This window comes from Herpailurus yagouaroundi, unplaced genomic scaffold (assembly GCF_014898765.1).
Source record: "Herpailurus yagouaroundi ecotype Mexico unplaced genomic scaffold, PumYag 139, whole genome shotgun sequence".
Classification (NCBI taxonomy): domain Eukaryota; kingdom Metazoa; phylum Chordata; class Mammalia; order Carnivora; family Felidae; genus Herpailurus; species Herpailurus yagouaroundi.
In genome coordinates this window covers 63,829,501-63,848,408 of record NW_024412394.1, presented here as the reverse complement: position 1 = coordinate 63,848,408, position 18,908 = coordinate 63,829,501, and the positions used below count along the sequence as shown (strand labels likewise).

The 18,908-nt window shown below is 41.7% G+C and overlaps 2 protein-coding genes across 2 annotated transcripts in view; one reads left to right on the top strand and one right to left on the bottom strand.

Annotated features, from left to right (window-relative positions):
• The window catches only part of PREP (prolyl endopeptidase), a 121,868-nt gene that overhangs the window by 15,834 nt on the left and 87,126 nt on the right, over nucleotides 1-18,908 (top strand). The window contains exons 3-6 of the mRNA XM_040474281.1: nucleotides 9,229-9,362; nucleotides 10,538-10,668; nucleotides 13,171-13,380; nucleotides 17,916-18,037. Of these exons, the coding sequence (XP_040330215.1) occupies nucleotides 9,229-9,362; nucleotides 10,538-10,668; nucleotides 13,171-13,380; nucleotides 17,916-18,037 (597 nt within the window). The remainder of the gene's footprint in view (nucleotides 1-9,228; nucleotides 9,363-10,537; nucleotides 10,669-13,170; nucleotides 13,381-17,915; nucleotides 18,038-18,908) is intronic.
• LOC121029841 (ubiquitin) lies at nucleotides 8,036-8,584 on the bottom strand. The gene has a single exon (XM_040474282.1). The coding sequence runs from the start codon at nucleotides 8,431-8,433 to the stop codon at nucleotides 8,200-8,202; it is 234 nt and encodes a 77-aa protein (XP_040330216.1). The 5' UTR covers nucleotides 8,434-8,584; the 3' UTR covers nucleotides 8,036-8,199.

Genomic DNA, 18,908 nt, shown 5'->3' with positions numbered 1-18,908 from the left:
TTTCTTTCTTTCTTTCTTTCTTTCTTTCTTTCTTTCTTTCTTTCTTTTTATTCCTACTGACACTGCTCTGGTTCAGGCATGCATTGCCATTGTGGTAGACATTCAGTAGCTTCCTAACTTGTCTCCCTTCTAGGATTTTCTTTCTACCCTGTTCCCCCCAACAACTAATGGGAACCCTTAGAGATCTTGGAACCTGCATGTTCATGGGAAGGCGGTGGGTAGATCATTTAATGAGCAGCTTCAGAGGTAGAAAGGCAGGTTTGAATCTTTACGCCACAATTTCATCAGATGTGATGTTGGTCATATTTTTTAACCACTCCAAACTTCAATTTTCTGATTTATAATTTGGAGCAAACTACTCTGTATGGTTGTGGTGAAAATTAAGTGATAATTTTGAACCATGCAGCAAAATGGTGGATACAAGTAAGTGTTTGATAAATGTTTGCCACTGCATTTATTATAGAGCACTTTAAATAGCATGGAAATTATCTGCTTGATAATTTAGAGCTATGTGGGACAAATTCTTTTGTTGCAATTAATTCTTAGGCTCTTTTCCTCCACTTTCTTTCATGGTTATTGCCCTGTTCAGATCTTTCTTTCTTTTTGGATCGATTTTTATCCTTTGTATTTCCTAGAACATTGCCCACATCATTGAGATTCTAAAATGTACCAGCATGGGGTTAGTGTAATATCTCTTACGTCCCCAACTCTACTCTCCCTGTCCATGGCTATATTTCTTCATCATTTCTAATATTGAGTTTCTGCAACATTTCTCCCCTTTCCTTGATTAGCTTAGCCAGAGCTTTGGTTGAGTCTGTTTTTTCCCTTTTTAAATTTTTTTTTTTTTTTAAGAAGCCATTTGAGGACTTAGAAGTTATACTCTTAATTTTCTAGTTAATTTCTTCTCATGTTCTTTTGTTACTTTAAAACTTTGATTTGAATGTTTAGTTTCATTTCACTTTCTCATGTACTGATAAGACACCATTCACACCATTCGTGTAGATACACCTTTCTCAGCTCTGCCCACCAGGACTTGGGCAAACTTTGGGTCATTTCCTCCTCTTCCTAGGCTGCTCATGTTCTACCAGCCTCACCTTGCTCAGCAGATGGCAGGACTCCTGGAAGAGCTGTTAGGATGCTGGATTAGTGGTACTTGAAACCCAAGTCATTCCAGCTCATGTGAAAAAAGGAGCAAAGTGGCTGTAATTGGTGACCAGGGTGTAAGAGCCTTTAGGCACAGCCTGATCCAGGAGTGCACATGATATTTCTGGAAACCTGTTTCTCTTTGTCTCTCAGATTATCTGCTTTTCTCTGATTGTTTTGTTTTCCAGTAGCCTCTTCCATGTGGTAGGAAAAGATGGGCCTTGTCTCTTTCAGTTTTACTCAGTCCTCATGGTCCCAAATCCCATAAGATAACTTCTGTCTGCCAGTATGCATCCCTGTCACTGAAAAAGGATTCTGGTTGCTTTGCCTGGGTTCATGACTCCTTTATTGACTTGCCTATAGAGAAGAATGGATGGAAAGACTGCTTACAGAAATGGATAGGGTTTTTTTTTGTTTTTTTCACTTTTTTGGTTTTTTTTTACATTTATTTATTTTTGAGAGACAGAGAGAGACAGAGCATGAGTGAAGGAGGGGCAGAGAGAGAGGGAGACACAGAATCTGAAGCAGGCTCTAGGCTCTGAGCTATCAGTACAGAGCCTGACACAGGGCTTGAACCCACGAACCGTGAGATCATGACCTGAGCCGAGGTCGGACACTTAAGCAGCTGAACCACCCAGGCGATCCAATAGGGTTTTCTTATATAAAGAATGTAGAAAGGAGTTAGCATAGTTAGAATACAGACAGAGGTAGCAGTAACGTCATATGACAGATGGTGCAATCTACTGGTACTCAAAAACAGTAAAATCTGATGGAGAGAGAGGGTAAAACACAAACTTCCTGAAAGCATAACTGTCACTTTCCAGACCCAGCTTGTTTATTCGAATGCAGAGCACCTCACCTGTGCCAGACATACCTCAACCGTCACAGTGTGATTGCTGTCCTTCAGGACAAGGCACACCCAGACACCAGCACTGTGTGCATAAGTCACAGAACAAGCCCTTGGACCCAGTGCAAGCCTCATCCTGTATGGGTGTTCTTCCTGGCCCTGGATCAGTCCCTGGATCGAGGGTTGGGGTGCTCAAATGGCCAATAGAAGTCACACACTGTTCCCCCACTCTATCAGTAGGACTTCTCAAGGGTACCAAGATACAGATATCACCTTCAAATGTTTTGCCACATCTCATGAATTTTAACTCTTTAATAGTCTTATTTTTCTTGTTTTCTAAATATTATTGTTGCTGTTTGGATTCTCTTATTGAAAAAAAATAGTTATTTAAGAGAGGATGTGTATGCATTTAACTTCTTCATGATCAGGTTTTTAGTTAGGTTTAGATTTGAACTACTGTCTGTCCTTGCCAGGTTTCTGGTTAGTAGCATGTGCCCCAAAGGACCAAGCCAAATGGAGTTCAAGTTTCAGCTTTGAATGGACTTCCTAGTAGTGACTAGATTTGAGAACAAGACTTGACTGTAAGGTCAAACTGATTTGCCCATATGGGATGGGCATAGGAGGTGGAAAAGAGACCTGGCTGGGATTCTGGAAGGCCCTACCTGTACTGTTAATCACATGCAGCTGGAAGCTCAGTGTGAGCCTTCCTTGCCTGAGGGTGGACGGTCCCAGAGAGAATAGGTGCACCCACTCTGGGGTTTTAATGTTAAAAGACAAGCCCCATAGAGTTGGGGCTCTTACCACTTGAATTCACTCTTTCTCCTCCTGGGGAATAAGTAAGTAATGGGTTTGTGGGGCCGGGAAAAGAAAGTAGCGTTGTGCTTTTACTGTGACCTGAATCCCCTTTTTTTTCTTGGAATTTAAGATTTCCTTTGTTGTCTGAGGTACTGCTAATTATTTAAAAATGTTCAGTGAGTACTGGAAAATATGAGATAATCATTTCTCTCTCTCTCTTTGTATATATTTCTCATATTAGTTTTATAAAATATATTATTTCCATTCCTTTATAGTCTCAATTTCTAGACCTGTTTCCTGAAGCAGCTGCGTTTAATTTTCTGTTTGGCATGACCTGCCTTCAGTTTGCTGTGTGACTGTCCAAATCTCCGGGCCCTGAGTCCTGGAGCCTCATGGATGAGCTTTACCTTCTTTTTTATAAGGGTATCCGTGCACTTGGAGAGTCATCTGAATTCTGCCATACTCCCAGCAGTGAGAGGGGACCCACATATGCATCTCCCTCTGGCCTCCAGGAAGCACTCAGCCTCCTCGTGGCTGGGACCGTGTTGTTCTGCCAGACCTTCCTGACACCAACCTGTTTTCTTCAGAAGCCCCTGAAAGTTGCTTTAACCAGGTCATATACATGCATGCATATGTCTGTGTGTATAATTTGCAGCAGAAACTCCTCAGATGATGGTGATGGATAGCACCATTCCTAGTTTTTGTTGTTTATTTGGGAAGAGTGGAGGTTGATAGCCGTGTGCAAGTTAATGTCCTACCTAAGACTCCCTCTTGGTCATCTTGACACCTGCCTGCCCCACTCTCTCTCACCCCTGCCTCATCCTGGAAATAGTTTCTCCTTTATTCTCTTGTAGCATTTCCCTTTACCCCTGATTCATCTGTTTAATCTTATGTTAATTGTGGTGTTTTATATATATACAGCTAGTTAGTGAGTAACTGTATGCTTCATTTTTACTCATATATGTATGAGTTATGCTTATTAAAGGATGTGAGGTATTTTGTGGATTAAAATACAGTGCATGTGAGGACAACTTGAAGAAATTCTTTCCGAAGACAGGGTAAAGGAATCTCCAGCTCCCAACCTGAGTGACCCTTTGCCAGCTAGCTCTTCTTTCCTTTTCTTTCATGGTGGTGAGACTTTAAGATGAGCTCCCACCAGGGGCGCCTGGGTGGCTCAGTCGGTTGAGCATCTGACTTCGGCTTAGGTCATGATCTCATGGTCTGTGATTTTGAGCTCCTGTGTCAGGCTCTGTGCTGACAGCTCAGAGCCTAGAGCCTGCTTCAGATTCTGTGTCTCCCCCTCTTTCTACCCCTCCTCCACTCATGCTCTGTCTCTCTTTCTCTCTGTCAAAAATAAATAAACTTAAAAAAAAAAAAAATGAGCTCCTACCAGAGTTTTGTGTGCACAGTACAGTATTGTTAACTACAGGCCCTGTGCCATGCAGCACATCTCTAGAATTTACTCCATGTGCATAACTGAAACATTGCCTTGCTGTGGAGCTTTCTAATCTTCAAGGGAAGAGGGAGGTATAAACCAAGTTTCTTAGTCCTGGGCAGCTATTCAGTGCGTTCACATCCATTCATTGCTATAAAATCCAAACTGTTGATCTTCTTCAGAGGCTCAGCTGCAGGTGTCATTAATGGGCTTTCAGATTCCAGTCACTTGGACAACACTCTGTAATCAACTATGGACGCCGAAGCTTCTTGAGGAACGAAGAGAATTCTAATTCTCCTCACCCCGCTCCTTTATCATCCCGGATGTCCTCCAGTTTTGTTCGTCTCTTCTTGCCCCTTTTCTCCCTTTCCCCCAATTTGTTCTAATTTCTAGACCAAGAAGCCAAACTGTTAAATCCGTAAGTGACCAAGAAGGTGTTTCCTGATTAAAATACCAGAAATCATATTGACAGTCTGTAGAACCCTAAATTTCACAAAGCCCCTTTATAGAACATTTGCTGTCTTGAGCATGAGAAGGATTTGCCCAAGTTATAAAGAATTTGAGACTTTGAGGCATTTGACCAGTTTGGTTTTACGTGTAGGTCTTTGACTTGGAAGGACATAGTCTTTAAAAACTGCTCTATTTAGAGTAATTGGTTGACTATCATCGGTGGATGGGTGGGGTGACAAAATTGGTCGTAATAGTCCTAGAATTGTATCATTATTTAGTAGCATTATGCCTGGCATAACAGTCTTATGAACATTTGAAACGAGAAAAGCCAAAGCGTCTGCTTCAGTGTGAGATGGATTCAGTGGCCGCAGTTGTGTCTGTACCACGAGACGTCTAAAAGAAGTGATGCAAGATAGAGGAGCAGTTGAAGAAGATGGTTCCACCTTTCCAAAGCAAAGGAACTGAACACCTGTGTGTCTTGGGCCCACCTTGGTCCTACTAGAGCCTGAATAGGGCCTCGATCAGCCTCAGACAAACACAAACCAGAAGGGTGAGGGACACAGAGCCCGCACAGTGCCCTCCTCAGAGGCCCCTCCAGTGGAAGAAGAGGGGCCAGCCAAGAGCCTCAGCACACTGGGATCCCAGGGTGGGAGCCCCGAGGAGCTAGAGCAGTCTGATGAGGCCCTTCCGGGAAATAGCCATCGAATCCACACACGAGCGTACACGGTGCCCATTTTTCTCTGCGCCCCATCACAGTGGTCGTTCCTGCTGCTTCTGGAGACCAGCCATTTCACTTGGCCTCAGCTCTCCCTGGACCACTGGCCCACCTTCCTGACTTCTAATTTTGCTTCCCTGGTTTATTCTTCATCCAAAGCAAGGGTAGATGTTTCAAAAGATAAGCCAGATTTTGTAACTACCTCCTTTCCCAGTCATAGCTTGTTTGCCCCTAGAATGAAGATTCAAACTTCATAACTGCCACCGGGTGCCGCGTGATGAGGTGCCGCACGATCAGCTCCCGCCTGGGTCTTTGCTCCCTGTCACTCATTCCCAGCCTCACTGCCCTCCCTGCTCTCCTTCACACCTGGGAGCTCCCATCTCCCAGGGTCCCACACTTGCCATTCCTTGGCCTGGAGCACTTCTCCCGTCTTTGCATGGCTGCTCCCTGTCACCTAGCCTACCTTAATTCAGAACTGCCTCAGAAGGGCCTCCCTGGCCATCCTCCCTCCTCCTTCCCAGTGCTTCCCAGGCTCTGTGGTGAAGGACTGGTTTTTAAATTTCCAAACCGGTATGGATTGATATTTTTGTAAAACATAGCAGAGATGGCACAGCGATGTCACATTGTTCACAGCACTCCCTCTCAGGCTCTGTCCCGGCCTCATCCCGGGCAGGTGGCATACAGTTCAGGACCAGCACAGGCTGCAGATGCTCATGATTACCCTGCATGTGGCCTTCGGACTAACCATTCTCTGTAACCCTCTGGCTTGTGTATTGTCTCCCCCAGTACAGTGTTAGCGCCACGAAGGCAGGGAGCTTGTCCTGGACTTGTCACCTCTCCATCCACAATGCCAAGATCAGTGCTGATGCACATGAGGTTTTTCTTAAGTCCTTTCCGATGCTCCAGGACCCTGACGTGCCTGTCCAGCCCCACTTAACACAGGCGGGGGGAAAATCATAGGAGGCCTGGCTTCCTTTCTCCCCCGGGTGTCTGCTCTTACTCATCCCACATCCGGAATCAGGCATGGAGCCGGCCTCAGCCTGTCCTACTGTGACTGGAATAGAGTACAGGTGGCCCTTGAACAATGTAGGAGATAGAGGTGCCAACACCCCATGAGGTCGAAAATTCCCTTATAACTTTTGACTCCCCCAAACTTTACCTGTAGCCCACTGTCGACTGGAAGCCTTACTGATAACATAAACAGTCAATTAACATGTATTTTGTGTGTTTTTTGTATCATGTACTGTGTTCTTATACTATCGTGAGCTAGAGGAAAGAAAATGTTAGAAAGTCATAAGGAAGAGAAAATACATTTATAGTACTGTAAAAAATCCACAAATAAGTGGACCTGCCTGGCTCAAGCCCATGTAGCTCAAGGGTCAACTGTAATTCTGCTTGAGTGCTCTTGCTAATTCACTGTTCACCTTGACCGGGTGACTTCAATACTGCATGCCTCAGTTTCTGCGTCTGTAAAGTAGACAAGGCATTTCCTTCCATCATGAAATCAGTAATGCTCTTGCACACACTTTGTGATCTCCACAGTCCTGCCCCTGAGTGGCTTTGCGGCTGTACACTGATATTGTAACCAAAATAAAAGCCCGTTTCCTCTTTGACACTCTTTTTAATGAGGCGCAGTGGAATCAGCAAACTTCTTCTATAAAGGACTATGTATTAAATGGTTCAGATGTTGAGAGCCACATAGGCCTCTGTTGGGTTGTTTTTGTTTTCCAGCTCTTTAAAAGTATAGAAACTATCGTTAGCTTAAGTGCCGTAGGAAGGCAGGCCAGGGTGAATTGCCAGTTCCTTGGCAATAAGCATTTGGCATTATATTTCTTTGGGACTCAATACATTTTGTTTTCTGTTTGAATGAAATAAGAAATGTGACCCATAACAAGTTGTTTTTTTTTTTTTTTTTTAATTTTTATTTACTTTTGAGAGAGAGAGGGAGAGAGGGCGAGCAGGGGAGGGTCAGAGAGGGGGAGACAGAAGATCCAGAGCAGGCTCTGTGCTGACAGCCGAGAGCCCAGGGTGGGGCTTGAATTCACGAACTGCAAGATCATGACCTGAGCCAAGTCAGATGCTCGGCTGACTGAGCCACCCAGGTACCCCCATAACAGTTTTTTTTTCTTGAATGGATCATCTTGCAAAAAGGGTTGTTCATTATTTTAGTCCTACTTTCTACTCTTTCTCTCATATTCTCAAGCACATTATAAATATCAGTGAATTTTAGAACAGCTTTCTCTGAACACAGAATCATGGTTTTCCAGAGCACAGTTGGTGGTTATTGTAGGAGATCCCATTTGAAGACCATTTTGAGTTAGGGTGGGCCCTTGGACCTTGATGATCCATCCAAAAGTAGAGGCCAATGATAGCGCATTTTCATCTGTCATTCAAAATATATTATGTTCTTAATTTCCTGAAGTTTTCCTCTGAGAACTTACCTATTTGTAAACGTCAGATTGAACCTTCAACTGAATTTAGAGCTAATATATTTATTCTTGTTTCATTTCTTACTAATAGCCAGAGGTGAATATTCTGAGTCTGAGTTTTCATAGTATGAAGAACTTTCTAATTGCTCACTTACAAACAGGGTAGGCTTGGGTATAGTTGATCTGTTGTGTGTGTTTTTTTTTTTTTTTTTTTTTTTTTTTGCTACCATGCAACAAAACTTTTATTAACATTTTGAACAGCTATTGAGAAAACCAGTATTTCAGCAATTGCTGAAACTGGTAATTTCTAAACTTAAACTGGGGCAAATGGCTAGAGTGCAGAGCAATGCCATCATTGGGCACTATGAACTTCAAGACTGAAGAATTAACAGCCACCCCTCAGACGAAGAACCAGATGGAGAGTGGACTCTTTCTGGATGTTGTAATCAGAAAGAGTGCGGCCATCTTCCAGCTGCTTGCCTGCAAAGATGAGCCTCTGCTGGTCAGGAGGGATGCCTTCTTTATCTTGGATCTTGGCCTTCACATTTTCGATGGTGTCACTGGGCTCCACCTCCAGGGTGATGGTCTTGCCGGTCAGGGTCTTCACGAAGATCTGCATACCACCCCTCAGACGCAGGACCAGGTGCAGGGTCGACTCTTTCTAGATGTTGTAATCAGAAAGAGTGCGGCCATCTTCCAGCTGCTTGCCTGCAAAGATGAGCCTCTGCTGGTCTGGGGGGATGCCCTCCTTATCCTGGATCTGCCCCTTGCCCTGCCTTTGCTGCCAGGGTCCCCTGACTTCCTGCAGACCATTTCTTGCCCTTCTTACAAACTGTTTTTGTTGATATTCTTATCTAATGCCACCCATTCTCCAATTTTTAAAGAATATTCTTCAGTTTCAAATTTTAACAAGGTTCTCTGAAGTTGACAAGGTAGGAGGCCTTAGGAAGACAGCATAGGCAAAAGCAAAATTGGTAAAATAGCACCTTTGTATATGTTTCTTTAATTCTGATGGTTTGTGGGATCTCAGACTACTGACTAGGAAGGCTGGCACCTTGGCAGCGTGTGAACGTAGTCGATTGACTGCATGATCTTAGTACAGCAGACTGTGTTTTTTAAGGGAACAGATTCAAGAGTAAACTCTGCCCCTGCCTGGCTGTCTGATGTTGGGCAGCTTTTCATCTACTCTGAAACTCAGTTTTCTCCTCTGTAAAGTTGGGCTGATAATAGAGCCTTCTCCATAAGATAATTGTGAGTTCTAAATGAGTTAACAGTATGTAGTTAGTGCCGTGAAAGGACTAGTTATCATTTATTGAGGGAAAAATATGCTTTCATGGATATATATCAGTGGATAAAATTCCATATGGAAAATTTTATGTCTGACTTGCTTTTTCCATTTAAATTTTCTCTATAGGCTTTTGTTGAGGCCCAGAACAAGATTACTGTTCCATTTCTTGAACAATGTCCTATCAGAGGTTTATACAAAGAGAGAATGACTGAACTGTATGATTATCCCAAGTATAGTTGCCACTTCAAGAAAGGAAAACGGTATGTGAGGTTGCTTTCATTTTTCTTTTTACTTGTCTAATTGAATGCTTTCTTTAAATCTTGAAATACAAATTCTAAATAACTTGCCATTGATGGAACTAATTCACTCTCAAGTCAAATCATTTCTGTGCTTGAGTACGAGAATAAAAACTTTTGGTCTGTTGTCCATATTCTTAAAATTATAATTAAGAAATTTAGTAGAGATACTTCCTAGGGAAAAAAAAATCTAGATTATAGGAAGTTATTGTTGTCTTATGGCTAGTAATTGGTGAGATAGGATGATTTGCAGACGGCAGTGGAGATTCGTTTGCCTCTAAGATTCCCTTTGGCTTATACTGCTAGAAAGGATTTTATTGTATGGGTGTCTTTCACCCAGGAATGGAAATGGCCAGGAGGCGGCACCTATCACTAATTCACCTCTCTTGTTCCTCTCCCTTTCACACCTACTTAGACATATTCTCTTGTTCTTTTTTTTAAGTCTCTGGAACCATCATCATAAATTTATTGAGAATTTCTTAGACCCCCCCCCTCCGCCGCCTTCACACATGTGCAGAAGTGCGCGCGTGCACACACACACACACATCAGCAAAGTACCGTCTACATGCCCCCCTGCCGCTTGTTTTTGTAAATAAAATTGAAATGGCACACAGACCTGTCCATTCATTTACATATTATCCATAGCTGCTTTTGTACAACTACAGAATTGAGTAGCAGCAGCAGAGACTCTATGGCACACAAAGCCTAAAACATTTGCAGTTTTGCCCAGTACAGAAAGGGTTTGTCCACCCCTGCCCTAGCGGCTTGCCGAGGGAAGGATCCAGCGTTTCATTTTAGAAAAACCTGTGTTCTTTTCCATTGAAAAGAAAAAAAATTACTGCTTTCTTTGATTATCAGTTTTCATTTTAGCAAATGAAGCAGCCTTTATTTGTTCCCATTTAGTTAATATGCAGAATTATGATAAATTATTTGAGTACCTAAAACAATTCAGATAACTAACTCTAGGCACAGGGAGGTGGTGGGACCTTCCATCCTAGTCCCCATGTATGTATGTCCCTGGCATAGCCCATTTGCAATTGAACCCTTGTGTGTTGTTTTTCTTTTTGCTTGTGTGTATTTGATTGTACCCCACAAGTGGAAAACTCTACCGCTAAATAAAGACCATCTCTGTCCCCCAGGTATTTCTATTTTTACAATACAGGTTTGCAGAACCAGCGAGTATTATACGTACAGGATTCCTTAGAAGGTGAAGCCAGAGTGTTCCTCGACCCCAACATACTCTCTGACGATGGCACGGTGGCTCTCCGAGGTGAGTGCTACACAGCCAAGCCCACAGGAGTCCCAGGGCCCTCACTCACGGCTCTGGCGTTGCTGCAGTCCCCTCACCTCTGAAATACCAGACGGGATGGACCATATTGTGCAACAGATGCACATGCAGTATCAGGAAAGCTAATTTTTGCACAGTATCTTTGGAATACATGAGTAGCCACGTGTTTTGGTGGCATGAAGCAGAACTGGAGAATAATTCACACTGGACCCAAATTAGCTTCCAGGGCTTCTGAGATATTTAAGTACCAACATCATTGCTTCTAACATCCCTGAGACCTATCTGTGTTTAGAAAAAAAAATCTTCTGTAAGTAATTTAAGCTCTACGAAGAATGTTCCGACTATAAATATAAAATAGGAAAGAATATTTACAAGATCCCTTTCCTTGGTGGGGAGGAAGTGATCAGAGTTTTAAACTTTAGCTGTCAGTATTTTAGAATTAAAAGTAAAAAACAAAAACAAAAACACAGTCTTGTAGAAATTAGACCGGTTGATACCCTGTTGCCTGAAGATGCAAGTTGAAAACCCAAATCATTAAGTTTGGCCTGTAGTGACCACATGTCTCCTCAATAACTCCACCCCAAGATAACCTCCACAGTCCATAACCATTACTGTTGGTTTGTGCCACGAGCACTGGTTCTAAGGAAGGAAGTTGGTTCTTCTCTGGTTCTATGCTTTAATAGTTGTATACTCTGGGAATCATCTCTCGTTGGTATCCTAGATCTTAATGAAGTTGGCTCAGCATTTCCCTGACTGTTCCCTGCAGTTCCCTGGCTGTAGCATCCTCTGTTTTGTAGAGAAAGCACAGGTGGGGGTTCAGCCTGCGGAATTGAGCAAGTGGAACACGGTCGTCCTGTAATCGATTAGGTGGGAATCAAAAGGCCCTGTTGTAGCAGCGCTTTGGGAAGACCCTTCTGTGGAGCCACTCAGCCACTTCATGGGTCTTCCCCTCTTCTTCCTAAATAGGCTGTGTATGTAAATGATGGTCCTTTACCTAACTCGTGTTGAAAGTAATCAGTATTGAAACTAAGATGCCAGCCAGCTAACCAAAAATATCCTCCCGTGAATTTGAGCTTGCACTTGTAAATGAAGTTAATACACTGGTTCGGTATGTAAGAACATATCCTGTGTAGGATATCATTTAATTTTAACTAAAGTCTGTCTTGTAACTCATCCAGAAGAACTTCATTATAGGAGAGTCTCTGAAAATTCTTTCCAGTAACATTTTAATGGAATGCCTGCCATATACAGGTCCTGATAGATGAAAAGGGAAATTAGACATGGGACCTGGCCTCAGTCTTCAAGTTTTCTGAAAATGATATTATAGGGAGGTTACAGTGTGGGTAAACATACTGATTGTTTTGATAGCATGTGATTTTTTTTATATATTTCAAATCAATTATTTAAATTTTTCCTGTAAAAATTTCATTATATAGAAATAATTTATATAAAGAAGTATTTTCTCTCCATCACCTTCTAGACTCTTCTCTGTATTTATATAGAGATGAGCTTGCATACTTCATAGGAATCAAAAATGATTAATAAGGAGATTTTGTGAAATTTTAAACTTATTTACCACTAATAGAAATTCCATGTCAAATAGTAGGGCAGTTCTGAAAATAGTTGAGTTTCTGAGGATTAATTTTCAGTCCCTAGTAAAGTGTAGCAAACATTGTAAGAGGAAATCTCTAGTGTCAGTATCTGGTAACAAATGCTATCTATACCTACTTTATATTTATAAAAGCTGATATAAACATATAAAATTTCTCAACACATATTCTGTAGTGATTAGAACATTCTGTCATGGACTTAAAGAATTAGACATGCGTAACAGTTCATAAATGGTGTTGCTTTTTCTTTTTCACGGTCACTTTTGGAATATGCACTGTGTGAGCCTTCACTGCAACCCTTGGGCTTTATTTACCTGGGCTTGTGCTGGTCAGATGGTGTGGACGTTAATCCTTGAGTGCCAGCAATGCTCAGAAAATGAGGTTGTAAAGAGTGATTTCAAATAGTTTGGAATCCATTCCAAAAATTGCTTAATGGCTTCCGTTTAGTTCTGTTACGTGCTACGTGTCATAATCCAGTCAATACTCCAAAAGTAGTTTCCTTATTCTTTTTCCCCTTCCTCTTTAGAGTATAAATAAAATATGTTGAAAGTCTCAGATGAGCTCTGCTTTTAACCGAACTGCTTATTGAATTATAGAAATATAAACAATGAAAGTATCTTAGTGGTCATATAATCCAAGATGTCATTTTACAGGTTAAAAAAACTAAGACCCAGAGAGGTTCGGACACTTGTCCAAGCTCATGAGGCGAATCCCTGTAAGGCCTGGGCTCAGCCCTCTGGGTTCCTCACTGCAGGTTTCCTGCTCCTTCTGTTGCACATCTGGCAGAGAACGTTGTCAGACAGCACAGAGGGCAGTGGGCAGGGCTAGGGGTTGTGTCCCCAAGTTCACTGAGGATTTATCCTGTGTCCCATAGGCTATGCATTCAGTGAAGATGGTGAATATTTTGCCTATGGTCTGAGTGCCAGCGGCTCAGACTGGGTGACGATCAAGTTCATGAAAGTTGATGGTGCCAAAGAGCTTCCAGATGTGCTTGAGAGAGTCAAGTTCAGCTGTATGGCATGGACCCATGATGGGAAGGGGATGTTCTACAACTCATATCCCCAACAGGATGGAAAAAGTGATGGTAAGTTAAGGTATCAGGTGAAGCACCTTTTTCGTGAACTAGAAGTGTGACTTCATATGACTTTAAAAGCTAAACCTACATAGAAGTTGTTTGGTGTAGAACCCAGTTTCCTCAAAGGATGTTGTATCAGTTGTGTAACAGACTGCCCCAAAACTTAGTGGCTCAGAATAATAACCATGTTTGGGTTTTTTTGTTTGTTTGTTTGTTTGTTTGTTTGTTTGTTTTTGCTTGTGAGCCTGTGAGTTGGCGAGGCAGTTCTGCTGGATTAGCTGAGTTCTGTCATGTTTCCATGTTCGGCTGTGGATCAGTTGGCTGATCTCGGCTTGGCTGTTTCCTGTGTCGGGGCCTGGGTTCTGATCTATGTGGTCTCTCATCTTCCAGCAAGCTAGCCACTTGGTTTGCATGGCAGCTCAGCAGGATTCCAAGAGGGAGAGCCAAAAGGCACAAGCCTCTTTGATGCCTAGGTTTGCTACTGGCACTGCATCGTGTTGCTGCATTCTGTTGGCCAAAGCAAGTCATGGGGCCAGCAGCCCCAGTTCAAGGGGTGGAGAAACAGATATAAGGACCCATGACAAACGGAGCCATTATTGCAATCAGTCCTTTACAGATGTGTTATATCTCCCAAGGAGTCATGGAGAAGATGGATCTTTTTTGTTTTCTGCAAAACCAATTTATTTAATGACGCTGAGTGATTATGAAATTTTCCTACTGTGGTGATCGTATCTCTTCCTCTGATCAGAAGTTATGGGTCACCTGGTTGATGCATCGTGACATTTTCCTCCTTGTTAACTTGCAGGACATACCTTTGTTCTTCTTTTCACTTGCACAGAGATCCTATTGTGTTCAAGTAGTCTCTTTTCTTTCCCCCTTTACTCTTCATCTTCCCAGATAGAAAGGGCCAGGTACCTTGAACCTTGCTGATACAAGCTTTCAACACCACCTTCTTCATGCTCTACCATCTCTGGCATGGAGTGTTTTCCTGTTGTCTTGGTTGGTCTTTACAGGTGGGAGACCAAAAAAGTATTTCACTGGCCATTTCTTGTTAGAGAACCATGTTATTTGTGAAAAACATGAAAATTATTATTTAGGCTCAGCTTTCAGTGGCAAAAATAGTGAAGATTAGTTATTGTGATTGATTTCAGAAAGGTACCATCTTTTGCCAGCTGTAATTTGCTGCCCTCTTGTCACGAGGACCTCAACGGCCACTCAGGTTGTGTGAGGGAGGGACTTACAATGAGGCTCAACAATTCTGACCATGTGCTTCCTGGGAAAGCTATGGAAAGTCACCAAGTTCTGTACAACTTTCTTTTATATTATGGTATTACCTTTTTCATTGTCCTGAAAGCTTGGTGCCTTTTCATAATGAAAAAAAGAATCGTTCAGTCTCACAACAGCCTCCAAAGCCAGCAGATATGTGTGAATTACTTCCAGAGTGATGCCCAACCAAAACTTAAAAAGACAAAAAAAAATCTTTACTTTCTAGAGCATTTTTAGGTTCACAGCAGAACTGAGGAGGAAGTGCAGAGATTTCCCGTACCTCCCCTGTCCCCACATGCAGAGCCTCCCCTATTATCAACATCCCTCTCCAGACGAGGTAAGATTGATGAACCTCCATTGACACATCATACTCTCCCAGAGTCCAGGGTTTACATTACAGCTCACTCTTCATGTTGTATATTCCGTAGGTTTAGACAAATGTAAAATGTGATTGGTTAATCATATGTATGCTACTTGATATCTATCTACCATTGTAGTGTCAGTTTTACCGGCCTCATAATGCTGTATTCCACCTATTCACCTCCCTCTCCACTAGCCTCTGGCAACCACTCATCTTCTTTCTTTTTTTAATGTTTATGTATTTATTTTGGGAGAGGGAGAGAGAGAGCAAGTGAGCAAGCGGAGAAGGGGCAGAGAGAGAGGAAGAGAGAGAGAATCCCAAACAGGCTCTGCGCTGTCAGCACAAAGCCCGAGGCCAGGCTCGACCCCATGACCATGAGACCATGACTGAGCCCAAATCAAGAGCCAGACACCCACCGAGTGAGCCACCCAGGCGCCCCAACCACTAATCTTTCTACTGTCTCCATAGCTTTGCCTTGTCCAGAATGTCACATAGTTGGAATCGTACACTATGTAGCCTTTTTAGATTGGCTTCTTTCACTTGGTAATGTGCATTTAAGTTGCCTCCATGTCTTTTCATAGCTTGATAATTAATTTCTTTTTAGCACTGGATAGTATTCCACTGTCTGAATGTAACACAGTTTATTTATCCATTCACCTATTGAAGGGTATCTTGGTACCTTCCAAGTTTGGGCAGTTACAAATAAAGCTGCTATAAACATCTGTGTGCAGGTTTTGTGTGGACATAAATTTTCAAATACTTTGAGTAAATACCAAAGAGTGATTGCTGGATTGTATTGGAAGAATATGTTTAGTTTTGTAAGAAACTGTGAAACTGTCTTCCAAAGTGGCTGCACTAGTTTGCATTCCCCCAGCAATGAATCAGAGTTCCTGTTTTTCCACATCCTCACCAGCATTTGGTGTTGCTATTGTTATGGATTTTGTCTGTTCTGGGCGGGGGCGTGTGGAGTATAGTTGTATATTGTTGTGTGAATTTGCATTTCCTTGGTGACCTATGATGTGGACCATCTTTTGATATGCTTCTTTGCTATCTGCATACCTTCTCTTTTTTTTTTTTTTTTTTTTTAATGTTTATTTTTGAGAGAGGGAGAGAGACCATGTGCAAGCAGGGAAGGGGCAGAGAGAGAGGGAGACACAGAATCCAAAGCAGGTTCCAGGCTCTGAGCTGTCAGCACAGAGCCCGACGTGGGGCTCAAACCCACAAACTGTTAGATTGTGTCCTCAGCCAAAGTCGGATTCTTAACTGACTGAGCCACCCAGGCGCCCTCGCATATCTTCTTTAGTGAGGTTTGTGTTAAGATCTTTGGCCCATTTTTTTGATAGGATTGTTTCTTTTCTTATTTTTGAGTTTCAAGAGTTCTGTGTAAATTTTGGGTAATAGTCCTTTTACCAGATGTGTGTTTCACAGATATTTTCTCCCATCTGTGACATGTCTTACTCTCTGGACAGCATCTGTTACAGAGTAGAAATTTTTTATTTTAATGAAATCCAGCTTATTGGTTCTTTCTTTCATGGATGGTACCTTTGGCATAGTATCTAAAAAGTCCTTGCCAAACCAGAGGTCGTCTAGATTTTCTTCCATGTTATCTTTTAGGGGTTTTATAGTTCTGCATTTATGTTTAGATTTGTGATCCAACTTGAATTCTCTCTTGTGAAGGGTGTGAGGTCTGTGTCTGGATTCATTTTTTCCACATAGATGTCTAGTTGTTACAGCACCATATGTTGAGAAGGCCATCTTTGCTCCATTGTGTTACCTTGGCTCCTTTGTCAAAGATCAGTTGACTGTATTTATGTAGGTCTGTTTCTAGGCTCTTTACTCTGTTCCATTGATATATCTGTTCTTTTGCCAGTACCACACTGTTTCAATTATTTATAGTAAATCTTGAAGTCAGGTAGTGTCAGCCTCCAACTTTGTTCTTTGCCTTCAATACTGTGTTGGCCGTTCTGGGTTTTTTGCCTTTCCGCATGAACTTAAGGACCAACTCATTGGTATCCACAAAATAACTTGCTGGGACTTTTATTGGAATTAAATTGAATCTGTAGGTCAAGTGAGGAAGAACTGACATGACAGTATTCCTATCCATAGACATGGATCATCTCTCCCTTTATTTAGTTCTTTTTTGATTTCTTTTATCAGTTTTGTAGTGTTTCTCATATAAGTCTTAATACATATTTTGTTAGATTTGTACTTAAGCATTTTATTTTAGGGGGTATTAATGTCAATGGTAATGTGTTTAAAAAAATTTTTTTGTTGAGGTATAATTGACATATTTTATGTATACAACCTAATGATTCAATATTTGTGTATATTATGAAATGATGATCATTTAAATCTAGTTAACATGTATCACATCACCATACATAATTAGAAAATTCTGTTTCTTGTGATGGGAACTTTTCTTTTTTTTTAAGTTTATTTATTTATTTTGAGAGAGACAGAGACAGCGTGAGCAGAGAAGGGAGACTGGGGGAGAGAGAGAAGCCCAAGCAGGCTCGCACTGCCAGCCCAGAGCCCAATGGGGGCCTGACTCACGAAATCTGAGATCGTGACCTGAGCCAAAACTGAGAGTCAGATGCTTAACCACCCAGGCACCCTGTGATGAGAACTTTAACCTGTCCTCTCTTAGCAACTTTTAAATATACAATACAGTATTACTATTACTAACTATGGTCCCATGGTGTATATTACGTCCCTAATGGTATTGTGTTTTTAACTTCAAATTCCACTATTCATTCTTGGTGTATAAGAAAGCAATTAAGTTTTACTTGTTAACTTTGTATCCTGTGACCAGATAAGTAAGTTTTTAAATATTTCTAGCATTGTACAATACCAATGGAATAGATTTTCTTAAAATTGTCAACTGCCACTTCAGTGTATACATTTTTAACTTCTTCAGGTACAGAGACATCCACCAATCTCCACCAAAAACTCTGTTACCACGTGTTGGGGACTGATCAGTCAGAAGATATTTTGTGTGCTGAGTTTCCTGATGAGCCCAAATGGATGGGTGGAGCTGAGGTATTGTGCTACTGTGAAATTGCCCCACAAAAATGATGTCACATGAATTGTGTATATAAATATTCTTCTGTGATCCTTATGGATAAGTCCTGTGAGTGAATATTCTCCTAAAAATATCGGTGTTCAAACTGACTTTTAGTTTTGAAAGTGATAAACCTTTTAACTGCAACCTCCACAGAAAACTTTAATACCATACCTGCTTATGGTGGAAAATGTGAAAGTACAGAATCAGAATCACATAAAGCAAAACACAAACATTTTGAAATTCGGAATCTTATTTCTCAGAGGCGAGGAGAATATCCTTCCAAACATTTTCTTTGTTTAAGTGAGAATGTGGGGAGCAAGAGTGTGTGTGTTTTCCTTTTTACACAGCTTGCCTCTTCATATTTTATTCACCTTTTACATTAAAATGTATATTTTTGGATATTTTCCCATCATATATATAGGTAGTTGATGTATACCTTGGGGGTCTTGACCATAATCAACTGTACTGAAGTTTGTGAAGTTACTGGCCTAGATTTCACTCTGTATGTTGAGAATCAACTATGGAAAAACTTAGAGGTGCTTGGAGTGAAACTGTAACTCTTGTTAGTTCATTTCTGGATACTGAGAAATATTTTTTAAATGAAAAAAACATTCTAAATGTTTTGATATAGGTGGGCTGTCGGCCCATTTTTTTTTTTTTAATTTTTTTTCAACGTTTATTTATTTTTGGGACAGAGAGAGACAGAGCATGAACGGGGGAGGGGCAGAGAGAGAGGGAGACACAGAATCGGAAACAGGCTCCAGGCTCTGAGCCATCAGCCCAGAGCCCGACGCGGGGCTCGAACTCACGGAGCGCAAGATCGTGACCTGGCTGAAGTCGGACGCT

Excerpts from the sequence above, each read along its gene's own strand:
- LOC121029841 (XM_040474282.1), bottom strand. The coding sequence starts at position 8,433 with ATGCAGATCTTCGTGAAGACCCTGACCGGCAAGACCATCACCCTGGAG.